Source organism: Miscanthus floridulus, chromosome 10, assembly GCF_019320115.1.
Source record: "Miscanthus floridulus cultivar M001 chromosome 10, ASM1932011v1, whole genome shotgun sequence".
NCBI lineage: Eukaryota > Viridiplantae > Streptophyta > Magnoliopsida > Poales > Poaceae > Miscanthus > Miscanthus floridulus.
In genome coordinates, this window is record NC_089589.1 from 62,103,512 (window position 1) to 62,121,208 (window position 17,697).

General features: G+C 40.6%; 1 protein-coding gene across 1 annotated transcript; it reads right to left on the minus strand.

Moving 5' to 3' along the window:
• Window positions 1-209: 209 nt before the first annotated feature.
• Window positions 210-16,781, minus strand: LOC136488750 (uncharacterized). Its single transcript, XM_066485576.1, has 15 exons — window positions 16,539-16,781; window positions 16,322-16,459; window positions 16,088-16,239; window positions 15,166-15,237; window positions 4,302-4,545; window positions 3,736-4,188; window positions 3,450-3,470; window positions 3,292-3,354; window positions 3,159-3,212; window positions 3,010-3,046; window positions 2,524-2,849; window positions 2,259-2,393; window positions 2,020-2,168; window positions 1,548-1,616; window positions 210-432 (listed from the first exon to the last, which is right to left on the minus strand). The coding sequence occupies exons 1-11, from the start codon at window positions 16,779-16,781 to the stop codon at window positions 2,620-2,622; spliced, it is 1,707 nt and encodes a 568-aa protein (XP_066341673.1). The 3' UTR covers window positions 210-432; window positions 1,548-1,616; window positions 2,020-2,168; window positions 2,259-2,393; window positions 2,524-2,619.
• Between the last annotated feature and the right edge of the window lie 916 nt (window positions 16,782-17,697).

Genomic DNA, 17,697 nt, shown 5'->3' on the forward strand with positions numbered 1-17,697 from the left:
AGCGGCCATGCGGCCAGCTCCAATTCAGACATAGCTGTTCACAGCCAGCTCAAATGTCTAGAATCTAGTTCGAGGACAAGGCACATAGTTTTCTTGGCCAGGTTTTCGCTGGTTCAATGTGCAGAATGCGTGGTGGGAAAAAAAACTCTACTTACTATAACACTAGAGATCGATACCCTCTTTAACCACACAAAAAATCAAAAGAAAGATGAAGACCACATCCACCACTCAAATAAAATTATGTCCACTCAAATAAAATTATGTTATACATTTATTGTCACGCCATAAGTATTTTCTCGCAACAAACACTAATAAAACTAATAGTGTTTGCGTCACAATAGTTATTATCTCTGTCGCGTTCTGCACACATAATGGTCTTAACTGTAGTTCACTCCCATGATGGCTATTCCTTGGTGACAACCGATCGCAATCCTACACACAGTTAATATATGCTCCATTAGATGAACATTATGCTAGCCAAATATTCATGATAAATTGGAGTATACGACGGTATTACAAGTTCCAAACAATCTTAGAACCAATTAAAAGTTAAACAACTAACAAACATACTGTGTATGTAGACTATTAATGCTCTAGTCTTGGCATGTATTGCACAAATGTTCTAGTATGGTGAGATGAATAGTGGTAATTTGGTTGTCTAAATAGGTACTAGCTGGTTTATGATCGATGTCGTTACAAATGTACCGTATTCAAAAATTAATACTTTTATATGAAGTTAGGATGACACTATAAGAGGAATGCTATACATATGCAGGGCTAGCCTCAGAGCAAACTTTAGATGTATGGTGTTACACAAAATTAGATTAACAGGCTAAGGCTATGTGTTGGCAATCGTTTTGCAATGGCTATCTCAACCTCTTTTTAGAACCTAAACTTTTGGTGCAAATAGTTCATTCTTCTTGGATAGTTTCTAGCTAAAAACAAAGTCAATTTAATATTCAATTTTTTTTTATTTTCTTAGAAAAAAAATAAGTCAGATGCTTTAACACAAAGAATGCTATATGCATACAAATGCATCCAACATGGAATTAAAATTCCTAGGAAGGTAAGTGCTACTATAGAGTCTAGGACTTTAACTGGGCGCACGTATGATTTCACATTAGAATCTTCGCCAAATTTGTCTAATAAAAAGGAGTACAAACATACAACTTTGCAAAAAAATTGACAATTTTTCTTGTTTATTAGTTCAGTGGCCGGTTTTAACTGTAAGGAGTGTTGTGGGTTAGAACATTATCATTTCATGGTTCCTTCAAAAATATGATTGAAAGTTTTAGTTTATAGGTACTCTCTTTGAAAAAATGATACATCAAAGCATATTAATTAATGATTGTAATCCTAGCCATTCATACCTTGCGAATGTTTCTATCAAAATGTTACAAATATATGTATTGATTTTAATGAGGTGTCAAGCATACTACAATATGAAGTTGTTGAAGCAATGCATAAATGTAGAAAGCATTAAATTATATTTTTCTTTTCAATTGGTGATACATAGTAATATAAAAGAAACTAAAACAATCCATTACCTTCTTAAGTCTTTGATATATCCAAGAGCATGAACTACACCAAGGTTAATACCAACTATACTTTCGAGCCTGCAAGATTAAAAAGATAGCTGTTATGAAAACTACAAAAATTAACTTGCAACTTTGGGATTGTTAATACCAACTACACCAAGGTTAATACCAACTATATGCACCATATTAAGACCCATGGTTTACGAAATTTTATTTATCTAGATAACACATAATATTTTACTTTGTATCAATTTGTCTATCATAAGAAGTTAATTTTTGCATGTTCTTTGGTCTGTCGCCTGTCATCTCACAAGTGAAACTACTAAAACTGTAAGAAAAAACTTCCAACCTTTCACTAACTACTTAGAACTACATATTATGAACTAAGCACCTAAACAACATGTACACAGCGGAAGTATTGCTGAAGCGTCTTCCTAGAACCCTCCAATAAAATTACAGAAAAACAAGTATTTCAATGTACCTGTAGGTAGTGGAGTTCCATAAACGAACAGTCCCATCATGTGAACCTGTGATTACTACTGGAAGTTCTGGGTGATGGTAGACACAACTAATATGACGTGCATGCCCTTTGAGTGTCTGAACAAGTCTTCTCGTCTCCATGTCCCAGATCTAATTAGCAAAGATGATGTCAATGAAGTACTGTAGTACTTTTTATGCTAAACAACACAGTGAGTGTATTCTTCAGTAAAGATGGTATACTTGTGCAGTCCCATCACAAGATCCAGCAATCAAATACTGCTTCATATCACTTCTGTAACTGTGAATACAAACCAGGCCATCCGGGTGATCAGACAGCGTCGTAATGATGCTCTCAGGAGAAGAAATGTTCCAAACCTGCAAAGCAAAGCATAGAACAATCTGTTGAACTCTCCAAGGATTGAATTAGTAATATTTGTTTTGTGCATAGTCACTGATTATGCAGGAAAACCTTTTTTTGTAGATAAGATCAAAATCGAAATCAAACCTTGATTGTGTTATCCAAGGAAGCAGATGCAAAACTGCTGGTGCCTATTGGGTTAAAATTTACATGTGTTACTCTGTCGGAGTGTCCCTCAAATGTTCAAGTACACTCCCAGTTCTTCTTCCAGTCCCAGAGCTTTATCAGGCGATCCTCGGATGACGAGAGCACAAGAGGATCAGTGGGATGCACAGCCAAAGACGTGATGTCACTATCGTGAGCATCGATGTTTGTAACTTCCTCCTCTGTTTGGTAACTGTATACATAGATAGTCCCGTAGCCATCACCAGCGACAATCCATTCCTCTCCCACAATGAATTTAGCAGAGTAAACTGTATTTGGAATGAAATAATATTATGCATATGTGTTATTTGTCATGGAGTAAACGGAACTTAAATGTTTTCTTATTTCACGAGAGAATCATGTTTCTTCTCTCTTTTTTTTAAAAAAAAGAAAAAGTATAAATGGAAATAGTAATGTCATAAAGGATACCTTGTTTCTCTGTGAAGTCAAAGGATATAGCTATGGCCTGCACATAAATGAGCATATTCAATGTAACCAATTGAAAATTTACAAAGCAACAGAACTTGCCACCATTGTAGAGATGAGCAGATGAGATCGAGCAGCAACCTACTGCTTACCTGCGCTTTGTAGTCCCAAATGAGAACCTCTCCGGCTTGATTGGTCGTCAGAATCTTGCATGCACAAAGGAAATGTTAAGTAAAAAAGACTTAATAAATCATCTCGGTCGCTATGTTGTAAGACAGGAGGTAACCATGGTTCCGTCGGATGCACGTCCACAGACAGCACATGTGAAAACTTCCTATTGGATACGACCTGATTCAACCGAAACATAGAGCAACATTAATTGGTGAAAAATGTCAACAGCTGTAACAAAGAGGCAATGGTTGAAACAAATGGAGGCAAATTACCTCAACTTCTGACTGTTGCTGCTACCACATCACCAGTTCACCACCATTAAAAGATAAAAAAGGAATACAATACGAATACATGTATTAGGTGCTTAAGTCTAACATATATATACTCCCTCCGTTCCAAATTATAAGATGTTTTGGCTTTTCTAGATTCATAGCTTTTGCTATACACGTAGATATATATTATGTCTAGATACATAGTAAAAGTTATGAATCTATAAATGCCAAAACATCTTATAATTTTGGGCAGAGGAAGTACTACATAAATAGTGGAAGTGTTTACCTGAACAGAGGTTGTCTCTTTTAGTGGGTCAGAAACAACACTTAACTTTAGCTCATGCACCTGCTTATCAGCTGCCATCTCTTTGGCTTCTTTAAAGAAGTTGGTAAACTCCATGGCCGCTGAGTCTACATTAGCATTCTGCAGCCCAACAATATCTTCTTTCAAGCAAATGGTGCTTTCTAGGGTGAGAAACTCGTCCCTGCTCAGCAGGGGTCTCTTCTTCTGATCGCTACCTGTCACTATGAATGTGTACATGCAATTTGGCGGCACAATGCAACAAAGTGGCATCTTTGCCATGTATCTCTTCGGGCACTTCGTCAGAAGCCTGACAGCAATGTGGTCATCCGTCGTGTTTCTCAGCTTTACTGAACAAGAGGTCAGCTTATTGGGCTTAAATGGTAGCTGAAGCTTCCCAGGGTAAACGTCGAGCAGGTTACTGGAGACAGAATGTATCTACAAAGAAGGGACAAAAAAAAAAGATCGGTAAGGATACAGGACATCAGAAACATATACAGTATCATGCACCCACATGAAAAAGATGTGTTGACATGTGTGCATGCAGCTACCTCTTCATCCGTTGACCCATTGCCCTGCGTCTGCTCTGCGCCATTACCAGTGTCCATGACATCGACAACAAAATCATTTTCTTCATTTTCTATCTCCGACTGGTCTGGCTCCGATAGTTTTCTTTTTCTTGAGCCAACTAAATCATTTTCTTCACTGCTGCTGCCAGTGTTCACAACAACTAGATCATTTTGGTCGATTTCTATCATTGCCAATCCGTTCCAGTGTGCAATCACTACCCTGTAACTGATTAAGATGTTGCCGATTAGAAGTTTTACATGTGATCAAAGAGCACAATCTAAATAAAGAGGTGTGAGCATAGAGGTTAAAGCCAGACAAAAAGCTCGTTGAGCTGGCTCGGTGGCTCGTTCCAAAAATGCTCCGATTGAACTCATTTTTCTTGTAAAATAAAAATGAGTTGATTTTGAGTGACTTCCGACTCCGTCTCAGCTCGTTAAGCTTGATATGAAGTTGGATCTTAAACAACTCAGGAGACCATGACAAATAAGATTATGTCAATATTGAAGAAAGCTCGAAAAAAGTGCAGTTGGCACTCGTTATCATAGCCAACATGCTGTCAAGACAAAAAGTGCATACTTAATTTGTGCAATTTGATTCTATACAACCACTTGGCTTATATCGTCACATAACAAACCTAGATGATAACACTCCCTCTCTAGTAAAAAAATGCCATTTCAGGTTGCATGCAATCAGTGTAAGGAAAATGGACCTTAGGCCCATTTACTTAGGATTTTGGTGTTTGATGACCAACACAACCAAATTGGACTAATGAATTTACAAGTGTTTGTTTTATAGTTCAATAGGGTGCAAGACGTGACTTGGACGAAGGCGACGTGATGATCCGATGATCAAACACCTCAAGCAAGACCTTAGAAGCACAAGAGAAGACCCAAGATATTAAGCAAAGTCCAAGCACGAAGATAGGAAGCAAGCCGTACGCAAGATCGCGAAGAAACGAGCTCACAGAGGTGACCGGACGCTGGACCGGACGCTGGACTGGTGGCTCGGCAGACAGGCGACCGAACGCTGGCGGCAACCGACCGGACGCAGGACATCAGCGTTCGATCAAGTACAGAGAGGTTCCAGGTGCGTGAAACTACGACCGGACGCTAGTAGCGTCCGATCGGTAGTTCGCGGCTGCAACGGTCGGGACGACCGGACGCGTCCGGTCAGGACGATTTCAGCGTCCGGTTAGTAGCAGAAAAGCGGGATTTCGTTCCCAATGGCTACTTTCTCAGTGGGGCTTATAAATACAACCCCCAACCGACCAAATGACAAGTGTGGAGCTGAGGAAATATACCAAGGGTGTTGATACACCATTTTAGTGATCTCCACTTGCATAGAGCTTAGTGATTCATTAGGTGATTAGTGTAGGTGCTTTGCGAAGTGCTTAGGTTGATTAGACCACCGCTCATGCGCTTGCTCTAGGTTTAGGCCTAGTGTTTAGTGAGGTTTGCACACCTCTTACCACTCGGTGCTTGCGAGCACCATTGTTGTACATCGGAGGGGCTTGAAGTCTTACGAGATCACACCAACCGCGTTTGTAGTGTGGCCGCCACCGTGTACCGGAGGGAACAAGGCCCGCGGCGTTTCGGCCGGAAGCTTGATAGTGAAGACGGCGGGGACCTTCCGGGAGAGGCTTGCCGGAAGGCACGTCGGAGACCCACTCGCGCGTGGGGAAGGCCCAAGGCTATCCACGGAGTTACCTGACTAGGAGCTTGGCCCTTGCGAGGGATTCCTTGCGAGGGGCTCCAACGAGGACTAGGGGGAAGCTTGCGCGCTTCTCGATACCTCGGTAAAAATACCGGAGTCGTCGACGGGAGTTTGCATATCTCTACCTTGCTCTTTAGCTTCCGCATTTATATTGATTACTTTACTACGTTTGTGGTAGAGATAGCAACTCACTAGCAAAACCGTAGTTGCACATTGAGACAGTTCATCTTTTGCATAGGTTTTGCTAGAGTTAGAAAAAGAGGCCATAGTTTTGGAGTTAGAATTTTAAGTTGCCTAATTCACCCCCCCCCCCTCTTAGGCGTCGCGGTCCCTTCAATTGGTATCAGAGCCGGTTGGCTCATTTTGGACCCTTGGCTTAACCGCCGTTGAGACGACGCATCTTAGAGTGGTTGGAATGGATACCGCTAGGCCTCCACAATTTGACGGCACTAACTTCCTTTATTATAAGGCTAGAATGGCTTGCCATCTTGAGGCGGTTGATTTAGGTGTATGGAGAGTCACTCGTGATGGGATGAAACCCATTAAGAATCCCGAAAACCCCACAAAGAGTGATGAAAAAGAATTGCATTTCAATGCTAGAGCAAAAAATTGCTTGTTCGAATCTTTTAGCATGAATGTGTTTAACCAAGTATTTACTTTAAGTACGGCACATGAAATTTGGTTAAAACTCCAAGAGCTTCATGACGGCACAAGTAATGTCCGTGAGCAAAAACATTGTCTAGCTAAGCAAAATTATGATTCCTTTGCTATGAATGATGATGAGCTTGTTCGTGATATGTATTCTCATTTAAATCTAATTATCAATGAGCTCCATTCAATAGGATTATTAAAGCTAGATGATGCGGACATCATGAGGAAGATCATCTCCGTGCTACCACAAAAGAAATATTTAAGCATCATCACCATCCTTCACAATATGGAGGACTTGAGCACCATGACCCCGGGCATTGTCATTGGCAAGATAGTGGCATTTAAAATGTCACGCAAGATGGGTCAAGAAGAAGCCTCTTCATCGAACAAAGGCAAAGCTCTTGCATGTAGCGAGAAAAAGAAGATGAAGGGCAAGAAAGTTGAGTCAAGCTCAAGTTCAAGCTCCTCAAGTGAAGAAGAAGATAATGAGGATGATGATGATGATGAAGAAGAATCAAGTGATGATGATCAATCTTCCTCCTCCACCTCCGACCTTGATGAAGAATCACTCAAACTTATCAACAAGGTGGAGAAGATGATCCTAAGGCTCAATGTCAAGGGTGTGCCCATCCAAATACAAGACCTCGTTTTCACTAATCAAAGAAACGAGCAAAGAAAGAGAGGATGCTATGGATACGGCGAGGTGGGGCACTTTGTGGAAGTTTGTCCAAACAAGCCCACACCCAAGACAAAGAAGAAAGCGTGCAAGAACAAAGCCCTCACATCAATAAAGTCATGGGATGATTCTTCAAGTGAAGAAGACCATCACAAGAGGCGAGGGCGCAAGCACTCATCATCAAGCTCTTCTCGTGTGTGCCTTATGGCACGAGGTAACGAAAGCTCATCCTCTAGTGAGAGTGATAGTGATGATGATTTGCCTTCTTATAATACAATTGTGCAACAAAATCTTAAATATGCTAAAGTTTGCACTAGTCAACAAAAGAAGCTCAAAAATTTAAAAGAAGAGCTAGACAGTTCACAAGAAGCATACAAGAATTTGCTTGAATAATATGAGAACTTTACAAATCTAAATGTTGAACTATCTACTAAAATTGAGCAACTTGAGGCTAGTGCAACAACAAATGAATGCACAATTAATGATAAGCAACTTATAAAGAAAAATGAAAAATTAAAAGAAAAGTTAGCTAGCTCACAAAATGATTATCAAAGTTTGCTTGCTAAAATAGAAATTATGTGCAAACATTGTGATGAGCTAACCAATAAAGTTGCTAATTTTGAGGCCGTCAATATAACCTCCACCAAAGCATCTAAAAGAAATAACTCTATATCTAAAAAAGATGCATCTACTTCTTGTAATGATTTATGTTTAGACTCACCTTTGTGCAACCAAGCTTGTGTTGAGAAAATTGCTGTAGATACATGCACACAAGAAGTTGAAAAGGAAAATAAGCAACTCAAGCAAGAAGTAGCTCGCCTCACCAAGGACTTGACCCAAGTAAACGGCAAGGCAAAGCAAACCCAACTTCATCAAGATAACACCGTCAAGGGAGTGAAGAAGCTTGATGAAGGACAAACCGTGGTTTGCTACTTGTGCCACAAAGAAAGCCACAAGTCCTTTGAGTGCAAGGTGAAGAATGGAGGAGGAGCAAAGAAGAAAGAGAAGAAGCAAACAAGCAAGATCTCCAACACCTACACCAGCAAGGTGGACAAGAAGGCCTCCACACCTTATCTCTTGAAGAAGAAGAAAAATGACAAGGTGGTGGCCATCAAGGTGAACAAGCAAGCCAACAATGGGGTCAAACGCTTTTGGGTGCCAAAGGAAATCATTTCAAACATGAAGAGCACCAAGAAGGTTTGAATACCGAAAGGGAAGTAAGAAGTCCGTCGGACTTCGGGGAATTTGGAGACTTGGCAAAGTATGGGTGCATTTCATGGGGTGCATCATATTGAACAAAATCATTGCCAAGTGGGTTAGTGTATACTATGGACCCAAATTCCCCTTCCCATGTTAGGTAACTAGATGTTATTGCTTTCAATTAGTATTTTCTTCAAATAGTATTGTTTTCAATTGATATTATTTTTCAATTGGTATCTTTTTTAAGCATCTAGTTACTTATAATGCCTATGTTTGCAGTTACATGTTTAAATCATTTGCCATGCAAACAATAGGTATATCTTATGGTAGGATTGCTCGGTTTCATTTTTTTAACCCTTGGAGCAAACCTACATGGTTTAAAATTGTTTAGAAGCAAGACACATAGCTTGTCTTACAATTGTTCATTAAATATGTGCCAAAGTCCAAATTGTAGATAATTTCTCCCAAATATCATCTTTCAAGTGGTATTTTGATTCCAAAATCAATTGTGCATGAGTACTACAAGTATTCCACGCTTGCATGCACAAATTTAGGGAGAGGATCATCTACAAGATGGATGCTTTGAGACTAACACCTTTTCAAGTTTATCATGTGTATAATAGTCTCATTGCAAGAAAAATGGAGTCCCCGGAGATAAGCATCATTCTTCATTTGGTATCATCATGTTGACTTTATTTTGATATTTATATGCTTTCTCCATGCATTATATAGATTAAACTCCTTTATGCAATAATTTGCAAATTATGCATATGCTTTGTCTTCCATCATATGTATGCATATATTTAGGGGGAGCTTAGTCTATATAATGTGAGAGTCAAATCTTGTGATCTATTCAATTCTACATACAAAGGATCACAAAGCTTGACCCTCCCATGTGCTACTAATGTCTTCCTTTTCGGTGATTGATTCTAAAGGGGGAGAATTTAGAGGACCAAAAGCAAGCATTAATTTGTAAGAATGGTTCAAGAAAGGGAGGATAGTGGATTATGGATTAGTCTAAGTAATGGGGAGAATTTATAGGAAGCAAGACTCTAATCCATAATGCCACATGGGGACATTTGCAAGGGCAAATTAGGTCTTCAATTGGTATAATAGTCTTTCAAGTAGTATCTCTTAGCATCATATAACCTTGCCCCTTGCATTGCATCCTAGCAAGTAGATAGTTTTTAAATTCCAAAATTTTTATTATTTGCTTGCTTTGGTCGTGTTGTCATCGATCACCAAAAAGGGGGAGATTGTAAGGAAAATGGACCCTAGGCCCATTTACTTTGGATTTTGGTGTTTGATGACCAACACAAACCAAATTGGACTAATGAATTTGCAAGTGTTTGTTTTGTAGTTCAATAGGGTGCAAGACGTGACTTGGACGAAGGCGACGTGATGATCCGATGATCAAACACCTCAAGCAAGACCTCAGAAGCACAAGAGAAGACCCAAGATATTAAGCAAAGTCCAAGCATGAAGATAGGAACCAAGCCGTACGCAAGATCGCGAAGAAACGAGCTCGCAGAGGCGACCGGACGCTGGACTGGTGGCTCGACAGACAGGCGATCGGACGCTGGCGGCAACCAACCGGACGCAGGACATCAGCGTCCGATCGAGTATAGAGAGGTTCCAGGCGCACGAAACTGCGACCGGACGCGTCCGGTCAGGACGATTTCAGCGTCCGGTCAGTAGCAGAAAAGCGGGATTTCGTTCCCAACGGCTACTTTCTCAGTGGGGCTTATAAATACAACCCCAACCGACCAAATGACAAGTGTGGAGCCGAGGAAACATACCAAGGGTGTTGATACACCATTTTAGTGATCTCCACTTGCATAGAGCTTAGTGATTCATTAGGTGATTAGCGTAGGTGCTTTGCGAAGTGCTTAGGTTGATTAGACCACCGCTCATGCGCTTGCTCTAGGTTTAGGCCTAGTGTTTAGTGAGGTTTGCACACCTCTTACCACTCGGTGCTTACGAGCACCATTGTTGTACATCGGAGGGGCTTGAAGTCTTGCGAGATCACACCAGCCGCGTTTGTGGTGTGGCCGCCACCGTGTACCGAAGGGAACATGGCCCGCGGCGTTTCGGCCGAAAGCTTGATAGTGAAGACGGCGGGGAGCATCCAGGAGAGGCTTACCGGAAGGCACGTCGGAGATCCACTTGCGCATGGGGAAGGCCCGAGACTATCCACGGAGTTACCCGACCGGGAGCTTGGCCCTTGCGAGGGATTCCTTGCGAGGGGCTCCAACGAGAACTAGGGGGAAGCTTGCGCGCTTCTCGATACCTCGGTAAAAATACCAGAGTCGTCGACGGGAGTTTGCATATCTCTACCTTGCTCTTTAGCTTCCGCATTTACATTGATTACTTTACTACGTTTGTGGTAGAGATAGCAACTCACTAGCAAAACCGTAGTTGCAGATTGAGATAGTTCATCTTTGGCATAGGTTTTGCCAGAGTTAGAAAAAGAGGCCATAGTTTTGGAGTTAGAATTTTAAGTTGCCTAATTCACCCCCCTCTTAGGCGTCGCGGTCCCTTCAATCAGCATATGTTTAATAAATAAACTATGTAGTAGTACATTAATATATATTGGTGAATACGCTCAATAAATAAATAAATATGTATATATATATATATATATGTTGGTGAATATGTTAATTTGACTTTTATAAAAAATATAACTAAATTTGTCTTATAAAGTACTAGTGTACTACATGTTATTTAAAGTTTTGCATATATACTTTACACTAGTATATTTGTATAAAAATTATTAGGTAGGGGCCTCCCCTGCTAACATTTCAAAAAAAAAGTGGGCACAATGTTGCCTGTTATAACCGACCATTGTAATATAGAGGTTGCCAATACTGATGGGGCGGGCATGTCCACAGCTGACAAACGTTGCGGTGATGGCAGAGATGCTGGCACATCTGGGAACTGCAAAGACAATGTGGATGCCGCCACAATAGACGGAGAGTGGCTGTTGGCGAGGCTGCTGATGGAGAAGACAATGGCAGTGTGGTAGACGTTGCGGCCAAGACTGAGAAGGACGCGCGCTTTGGTGGACCGTACATCAAGGCCAGAGTTGGAACAACCTAGTGCGTCACCATGGTTGGTGCTGATAATGGTGGCGGTCGAGTCTTCATTAGATCGCCGAGTTGGAAGAAGGTCTTTTAGAGACGACCAATCCACGTGGAAAGGCGATCATACCCTGCAGAGATGTGGTCGAGGCCCTCAGAGATGGTGATGAAATCACCCATTGAAGGCAGTGGTTGCTAGCAGAGCAGAAGGACGGCAATGAGAGCGATCTGGCACAGGACCGAGGATCGAAGTCTCTGATACTAAAGATGTTGTGGTAGATTGGTTGGGGAATGGATAAAAGAACAACATGAGATAGATTGGCTAACTAGCCCTCCCTCTAGATGCTCTGATCTGCTTTTAGACGTATGTTTTTATGAAACTGGAGGGGTTTGCACCCCTACAGGAAGCTTATTAGAAATAAGAGTTGGATTTAAAGTACAGCACGAAATAGAAAAAAGAAAGACTGAAAGAAAATAAGAGATAAAAGAGAAATTACAACAAATTTTGAATCTATAGACCAAAAATGCCTGAGTCCTTGGTTTTTCCTCTTGCCGTTAGTAGCTTTAGCTCCTTAAAGAAAGTTTCCTTGGCTGCATTAACTGTTGTCAGTATGTTTTTGAAGATGAGATCATCCCTCGCTGTCCATATTGCCCAGCACATTAGGATGGCTATTAACATGAAAATTTGTGGGTGTGATTGTGCCTTGATTTGTAGCAGTGCTTCCGGGAATATTGAATCATGGCTGAAGTTAATGTTAAGCAGTCTCCAGCAACTTTTGGCAAAAGGGCACTCTAGAAACAAATGTTACATTGTTTCCTCCGAATTGACCTAACAGAGCACACAATTGTAGGATTCCAACTACATGTTTTTTCTTTTGAGGATATTTCTTGTGCTCAATCTATCCCTAATGTGGAGCCAGAAAAAAAAACCTTGTGTTTAGGCTGGCAAAAGCTTCTCCAAAGCCAAATGAATCCTTCATGAATTTGTCTGTGCCCGATGAGATTTGCATACGCTCTTGCTGATGAGAAGTCTTGTCCCCACATGTAATGCCTATGCAGACAGGGGCAAGTTGAATTCACTTGTTATGGGGTCTTTGGCATAGAAGCTATGCACTGAGATGTTTCTTGTCTTACCAAAGGAGTAAAGTTCTAGAAATTCATCTTTGAGGGGTTGTTGCGTCCAGTATTATCCTGCCAAAAGAGGCAAGTTTGTCCTTTTTGGATTTGATTCATGGCTAAAGGTTTAAAGGATTCCAGGAGTTTTAGATTTTCTCTCCACCAAAAGGATCCTTTTTTTATGCTTGGGAAGCTTTCCATTTGGATAATGTTTTTCCTAGACAATAGAGACCCAAGGGATGTCCTGCTGATTAAAGAACTTGTTCCAATTCTTCATCATCAGAGCTTCATTGTGTTTTTTTTCAAATTCAGAACTCCAAGCCCCCCTTCATTTTTGGGTAAGCAAACTAAGTCCGAAGCTGCCTTTGGTGCTTTTTTTGAGTTCAAGTCAGCAACTTTCCATAAACAGTGTCAGAGGGAGCAAAGGTAGAAAGTTGGGAGGGCATATATGACTGCATTAGTGATTTCAAGTCTTCCAGCCTGGGAGACAAAAGCAGAAGTGCTAGCCAGTCTCCTCTCACATTTGGTTACTAAACGGACAAATTCCTCAACTCTGGGTTTGGTAAGGCCAAGGGGGAGGCCTAGGTAAGTAAAAGGCAAGGACCCAATCTCACAAGCAAAAGTGCTTGCAAGGTGATTTAATTTTTCTTCTGTCAAGTTGATTGGGAACATCCTAGATTTTCTGTAGTTGACCTTAAGTCCAGTTCATTCCGCAAAAATGTATAGGGCAGATTCCAAGAAGAGTTGCTTGGTTTCTCCTTCCAAAATGATCAGAGTGTCATCTTCATATTGAAAGATGGGAAAATGTGGGGAAGAGAGGAGAGGGATGGGTAGCTTTAAAAGGCCAATTTCTGTAGCTTTGTTTAGGAGGGATTGAAGTAGGTCTTTGCAAGAACAAAAAGTAGGGGGGAGAGAGGGTCCCTGTTGTCTAACACCTCTTCTACAATGGATAGTTTTCCCACGTACATCATTGAGGAGAACCTTTGATGTGCCAGAATAAAGAATATTTCTGATCTAGGCAAGTCAGACCCTACCAAAGCCTCTGGCTTCCAGAAGATTTATGATTGTTTGATATTCAATTTTGTTGAAAGCCTTTCCAAAGTCAAGTTTGAGGATCACCATCTCTTTTTTGGAGTGATGACACAAATGTAGATACTCAAAAGACCATGTAAGATAGTCCTAGATTGTCCTGCTTTTGATGAAGCCATATTGATTTTTATGGATAAGGCCCTTGATTATTCCTTGCAACCTATTTGCCAGGAGTTTTGTAATCAATTTCATAGAAGTGTTTAGGAGGGAGATGGGTTTGAAATCTGAAACTGTCAAGCGGGTATCCACCTTTGGGATCAAGGTGATGTAAGAGGAGTTAATGCTCTGTTGGCAGAGATTATTTTGATGAAAAGCCCTACATAGATCATGGAAATCAGCATTAATGGTGGGCCAACATTTTTTTTAGAAATTCATTTGCAAAACCATCTGGGCCAAATGAGTTATCATTAGGTAAGGATTTGACCACATTGTCAATTTCTTCTTATGTAAATTCTTCCTCTATAAAGTGGAGATGATCAGTGGGTTGGATTAGAGCTTGCAAATTGAATTGCATCTCATTAATTTCAGAAGTTCCAAGCCTTGATTTGAGAGCTTGCCAAAGAAGTTGCTCCTTCTCTGAGTGGGTTGAAGAATGGTGCTAGGGTCAGAAGCCAATCTAGTAATGAAGTTTTTTCTATGTCTATTTGTTGCATTTGCTTGGAAAATTTTGTGCCTGCATCACCAAGCTTAACCCATTTCAGGGAGCCCCTTTGTCTCCATTATGTTCTTTGTTGTTCCAAGAGTGTGAAATTGTTTTGTTCTAAATATCTCTCTAAAGTTCCATTCCTCCAGATTAAGGTCCCTAAAATCTTCTATTGTCTCCAGAAACTCTGAAACTAGCTTTACATTAGCTATATTTGCTTTCAGGCTTGACAGATTTGAATGCCAAGCTTTCAAAGCTTTTCTCAGGGCTTTGAATTTGGAAGTGATGGTTTTTGTACAATCACCATGATGTTGATCATTTGTCCATTCCTTCTGAAGGAGATCTTGAAAGCCTGGTTGTTGCAGCCAAAAGTTTTCAAACCTGAACACTTGACCTTTTGGGGTAGAGGTTGAGAAGGTAATTGACATAGGGTAGTGATAAGAGGTTTCCATAACCATAACCATAACCAAGGATCTAATGATACTTCATTTGGTAATATAAAATTGTTATTTTTTACAAGCTTAGTTAAACACAAGATAGTTTGACTTTGACAAAACTATAACGTTAAATTTTCTGGGATGAAGGTAGTAATTATTTAAGCTTCCATACTTTATGGGTTGTGTCTATAATGCTCATGACAGTTGAACCACAGAACAGGGGATTGTTTTCCAGCATACCTTCTTGAGCTATCCATACATAGTTTTACATCACTAAGTCCTCCGAGGCCAAAGTTAAACGTTCTCTCAGGCCTGGTAGAGCACAAGGCATTTGTTATATAAGGAGACAATCATTGAAATGTGTGTAGTACATATTATAATTTAAAAAGATTAAAAAAAGAGATCCAACCTAGGAGGAAGTAGGTGGTTTTTCATTATTATTAAAAAGAGAAATAAGCAGAAATAGGCACCCAAATTCAAGCCGAGATAGGACTTGAACCTCGGTGGTTGGGTGCACGACCACACCTCCCACCCAACCAGTTGAGTTAGGCTCATACTGTCCTTGTGGAAATCAACAAAACTCATTTTCCAACTCAAATAGTATTAAGTGAAAGTGGACAAACAATGATAGTAAATTAGCAGAAACATGATAGTAAAAAACAGTATATATTTGTGTCAGTTGATTCCTTTTTATCATTTTTGGGAAAATTATGTAACAATGATCAATGTAATTCACAAAATAAAAAAATGTAACAATGATCAAGATGTATGCTACGGCTGTAAATGTGATACAAATAGTAAAAAGAGCCAGAACTCTGTTTTCATTATATAAAGAATGTGAAATGTGATACGGTACATCACAATCTTTTTTTTTTTAAAGTTTTACCTCTGCTTTTAAGAAAGCAACACATCAGAATCTTTTGATGTCAATGAATGTAAAGTTTTATGCATGTCCTTGGGCATTCCACAATCACTATACTCCAACAGGATGATCAATAGAAAAGAAGCAATTATACATCTGTCTGTAGCATTGCCGCGCTTTATTTTACAGGCACATATATTTTCTCTGGTCTCATTGACAATATATTTCAGCGAACGCTGATATACCCAGCCTGTCATGTGTAAGCTGTCCTACGAGCAGTAAAGTGTAAAGTGCTTTTACCTGAGCGTAGTTGGGTTCCACAGACAAACAGTTCCATCTTGTGACCCTGTAACTAGTACTGGATGCTCGGGATGGCAATAGATTACGTGGACTGAATCAAGATGTACGCCTTCAACTGTTTGAACAAGACTCTTTGTGTGCAAGTCCCAAATCTGATTCAATAAAAGAAAAAGATTATAATTGAATGCTTCATCGCATATGTTGCACGTCATGGTTACTGAGAAGACGTCACACCTTGACAATCCCATCAATGCCACCGATAATCAGATAATGATGGCCACCATTAGCAAAGTAATCGAAGCAACTTATAGCTGGGTCATTATATTCAGACAATATGAATTCAGCAGAACCAGCAGACCGGTGACTACAAACCTGAAGAAGTATGGTCCATAGGTCGTCAATAGACTATACTACCAGATTGACTTAAGTATTGGTCTGTTGGATATACTACCTTTATTCCAGCATTGCCATAAACTGCAAAAGTATCCGTATCCTTTATGTTTAAAAAGGTGAGTCCATAGACATGGTCAAAGTCAGCAAACTCAAATATTCGAGTGCATTCCCAGCCCTTTTCCCAGTCCCACAACTTGACGTTTCCCTCGTCGAAAGAAGCTGACAGCACATATGGCTCAGTTGGATGAACTGCCAAGTCCCGTATGTCTAAGTGTGCTTTGAAATGCGCTAGTTGCTGCATTGCCTTGTAGCAATACACATGAATGTAACCATCCCAATCTCCAGCCACAAGCCATTGCTTGCGTGCAATAAATTTGGCTTCAACCAAAACTGAAATTGTAGTGATTAATCTATTTATTAGCAAGTGAGTGCGTCGGAAAAGAAACAGCTAGAAGTAGAAGTAAAAATAAACACCTTCTATTGGTGGAAGCTTATTCGACAGGTCCAACTTTGCCTGCACGTAGACAGAAAAAGCCGTTCGTTTTAGTACTCCGAGTAGCCGGTGGTATTTACATGAGGCCAGAACACACAATCACTGCCGGTTATGCTGGAACCGGCAATGTTTGCTTAACACTACCGGTTCATAAGCCTAGGATTCAGAAAAGTTAGGGAAGCTATTCACCGAGCAGTGAAGGCACCTATCACAGTTGGCTCAAACCACTATCCGACAGTGACATATCACCGCCGGTTCAAGCCATAAATCCCAGTGATAGGTGTCATATCAATGCTGGCAAAGGCTATGAACCGGTAGTGATATATCACTGCCGGGTCAAGCCACGAGCTTTGGTGTTGACCCGATGTTCTCTGCCGCTGGATCCACCAAACCATCAATTGGTTGAGCTTCTCCACCATTAGATCCATCTACCACCATTACTTCTGGTTATAAAACCGGCATCCGTACACCTCCACGGACAGAGGAGCTAGGTCCCCTGCATGTGTGCCGGTCATTTGAATATAGTCTCAATATGTGTTCTCTGTGGGAGGAGTCTCTCCATATACACCTTCCGTTTTGTAGTCAAGATGAAGCATGAGAGGTACTATAAGAATGTTTGTAAAGATAAAGCCACATCAAAGCCAAGGTGTGTTGGCAGCAGTGCAACCATTCCTTAGTTTGTTGGTATTCTGTGGCCTACTGCTAGAAGCATGGGTTCATCACA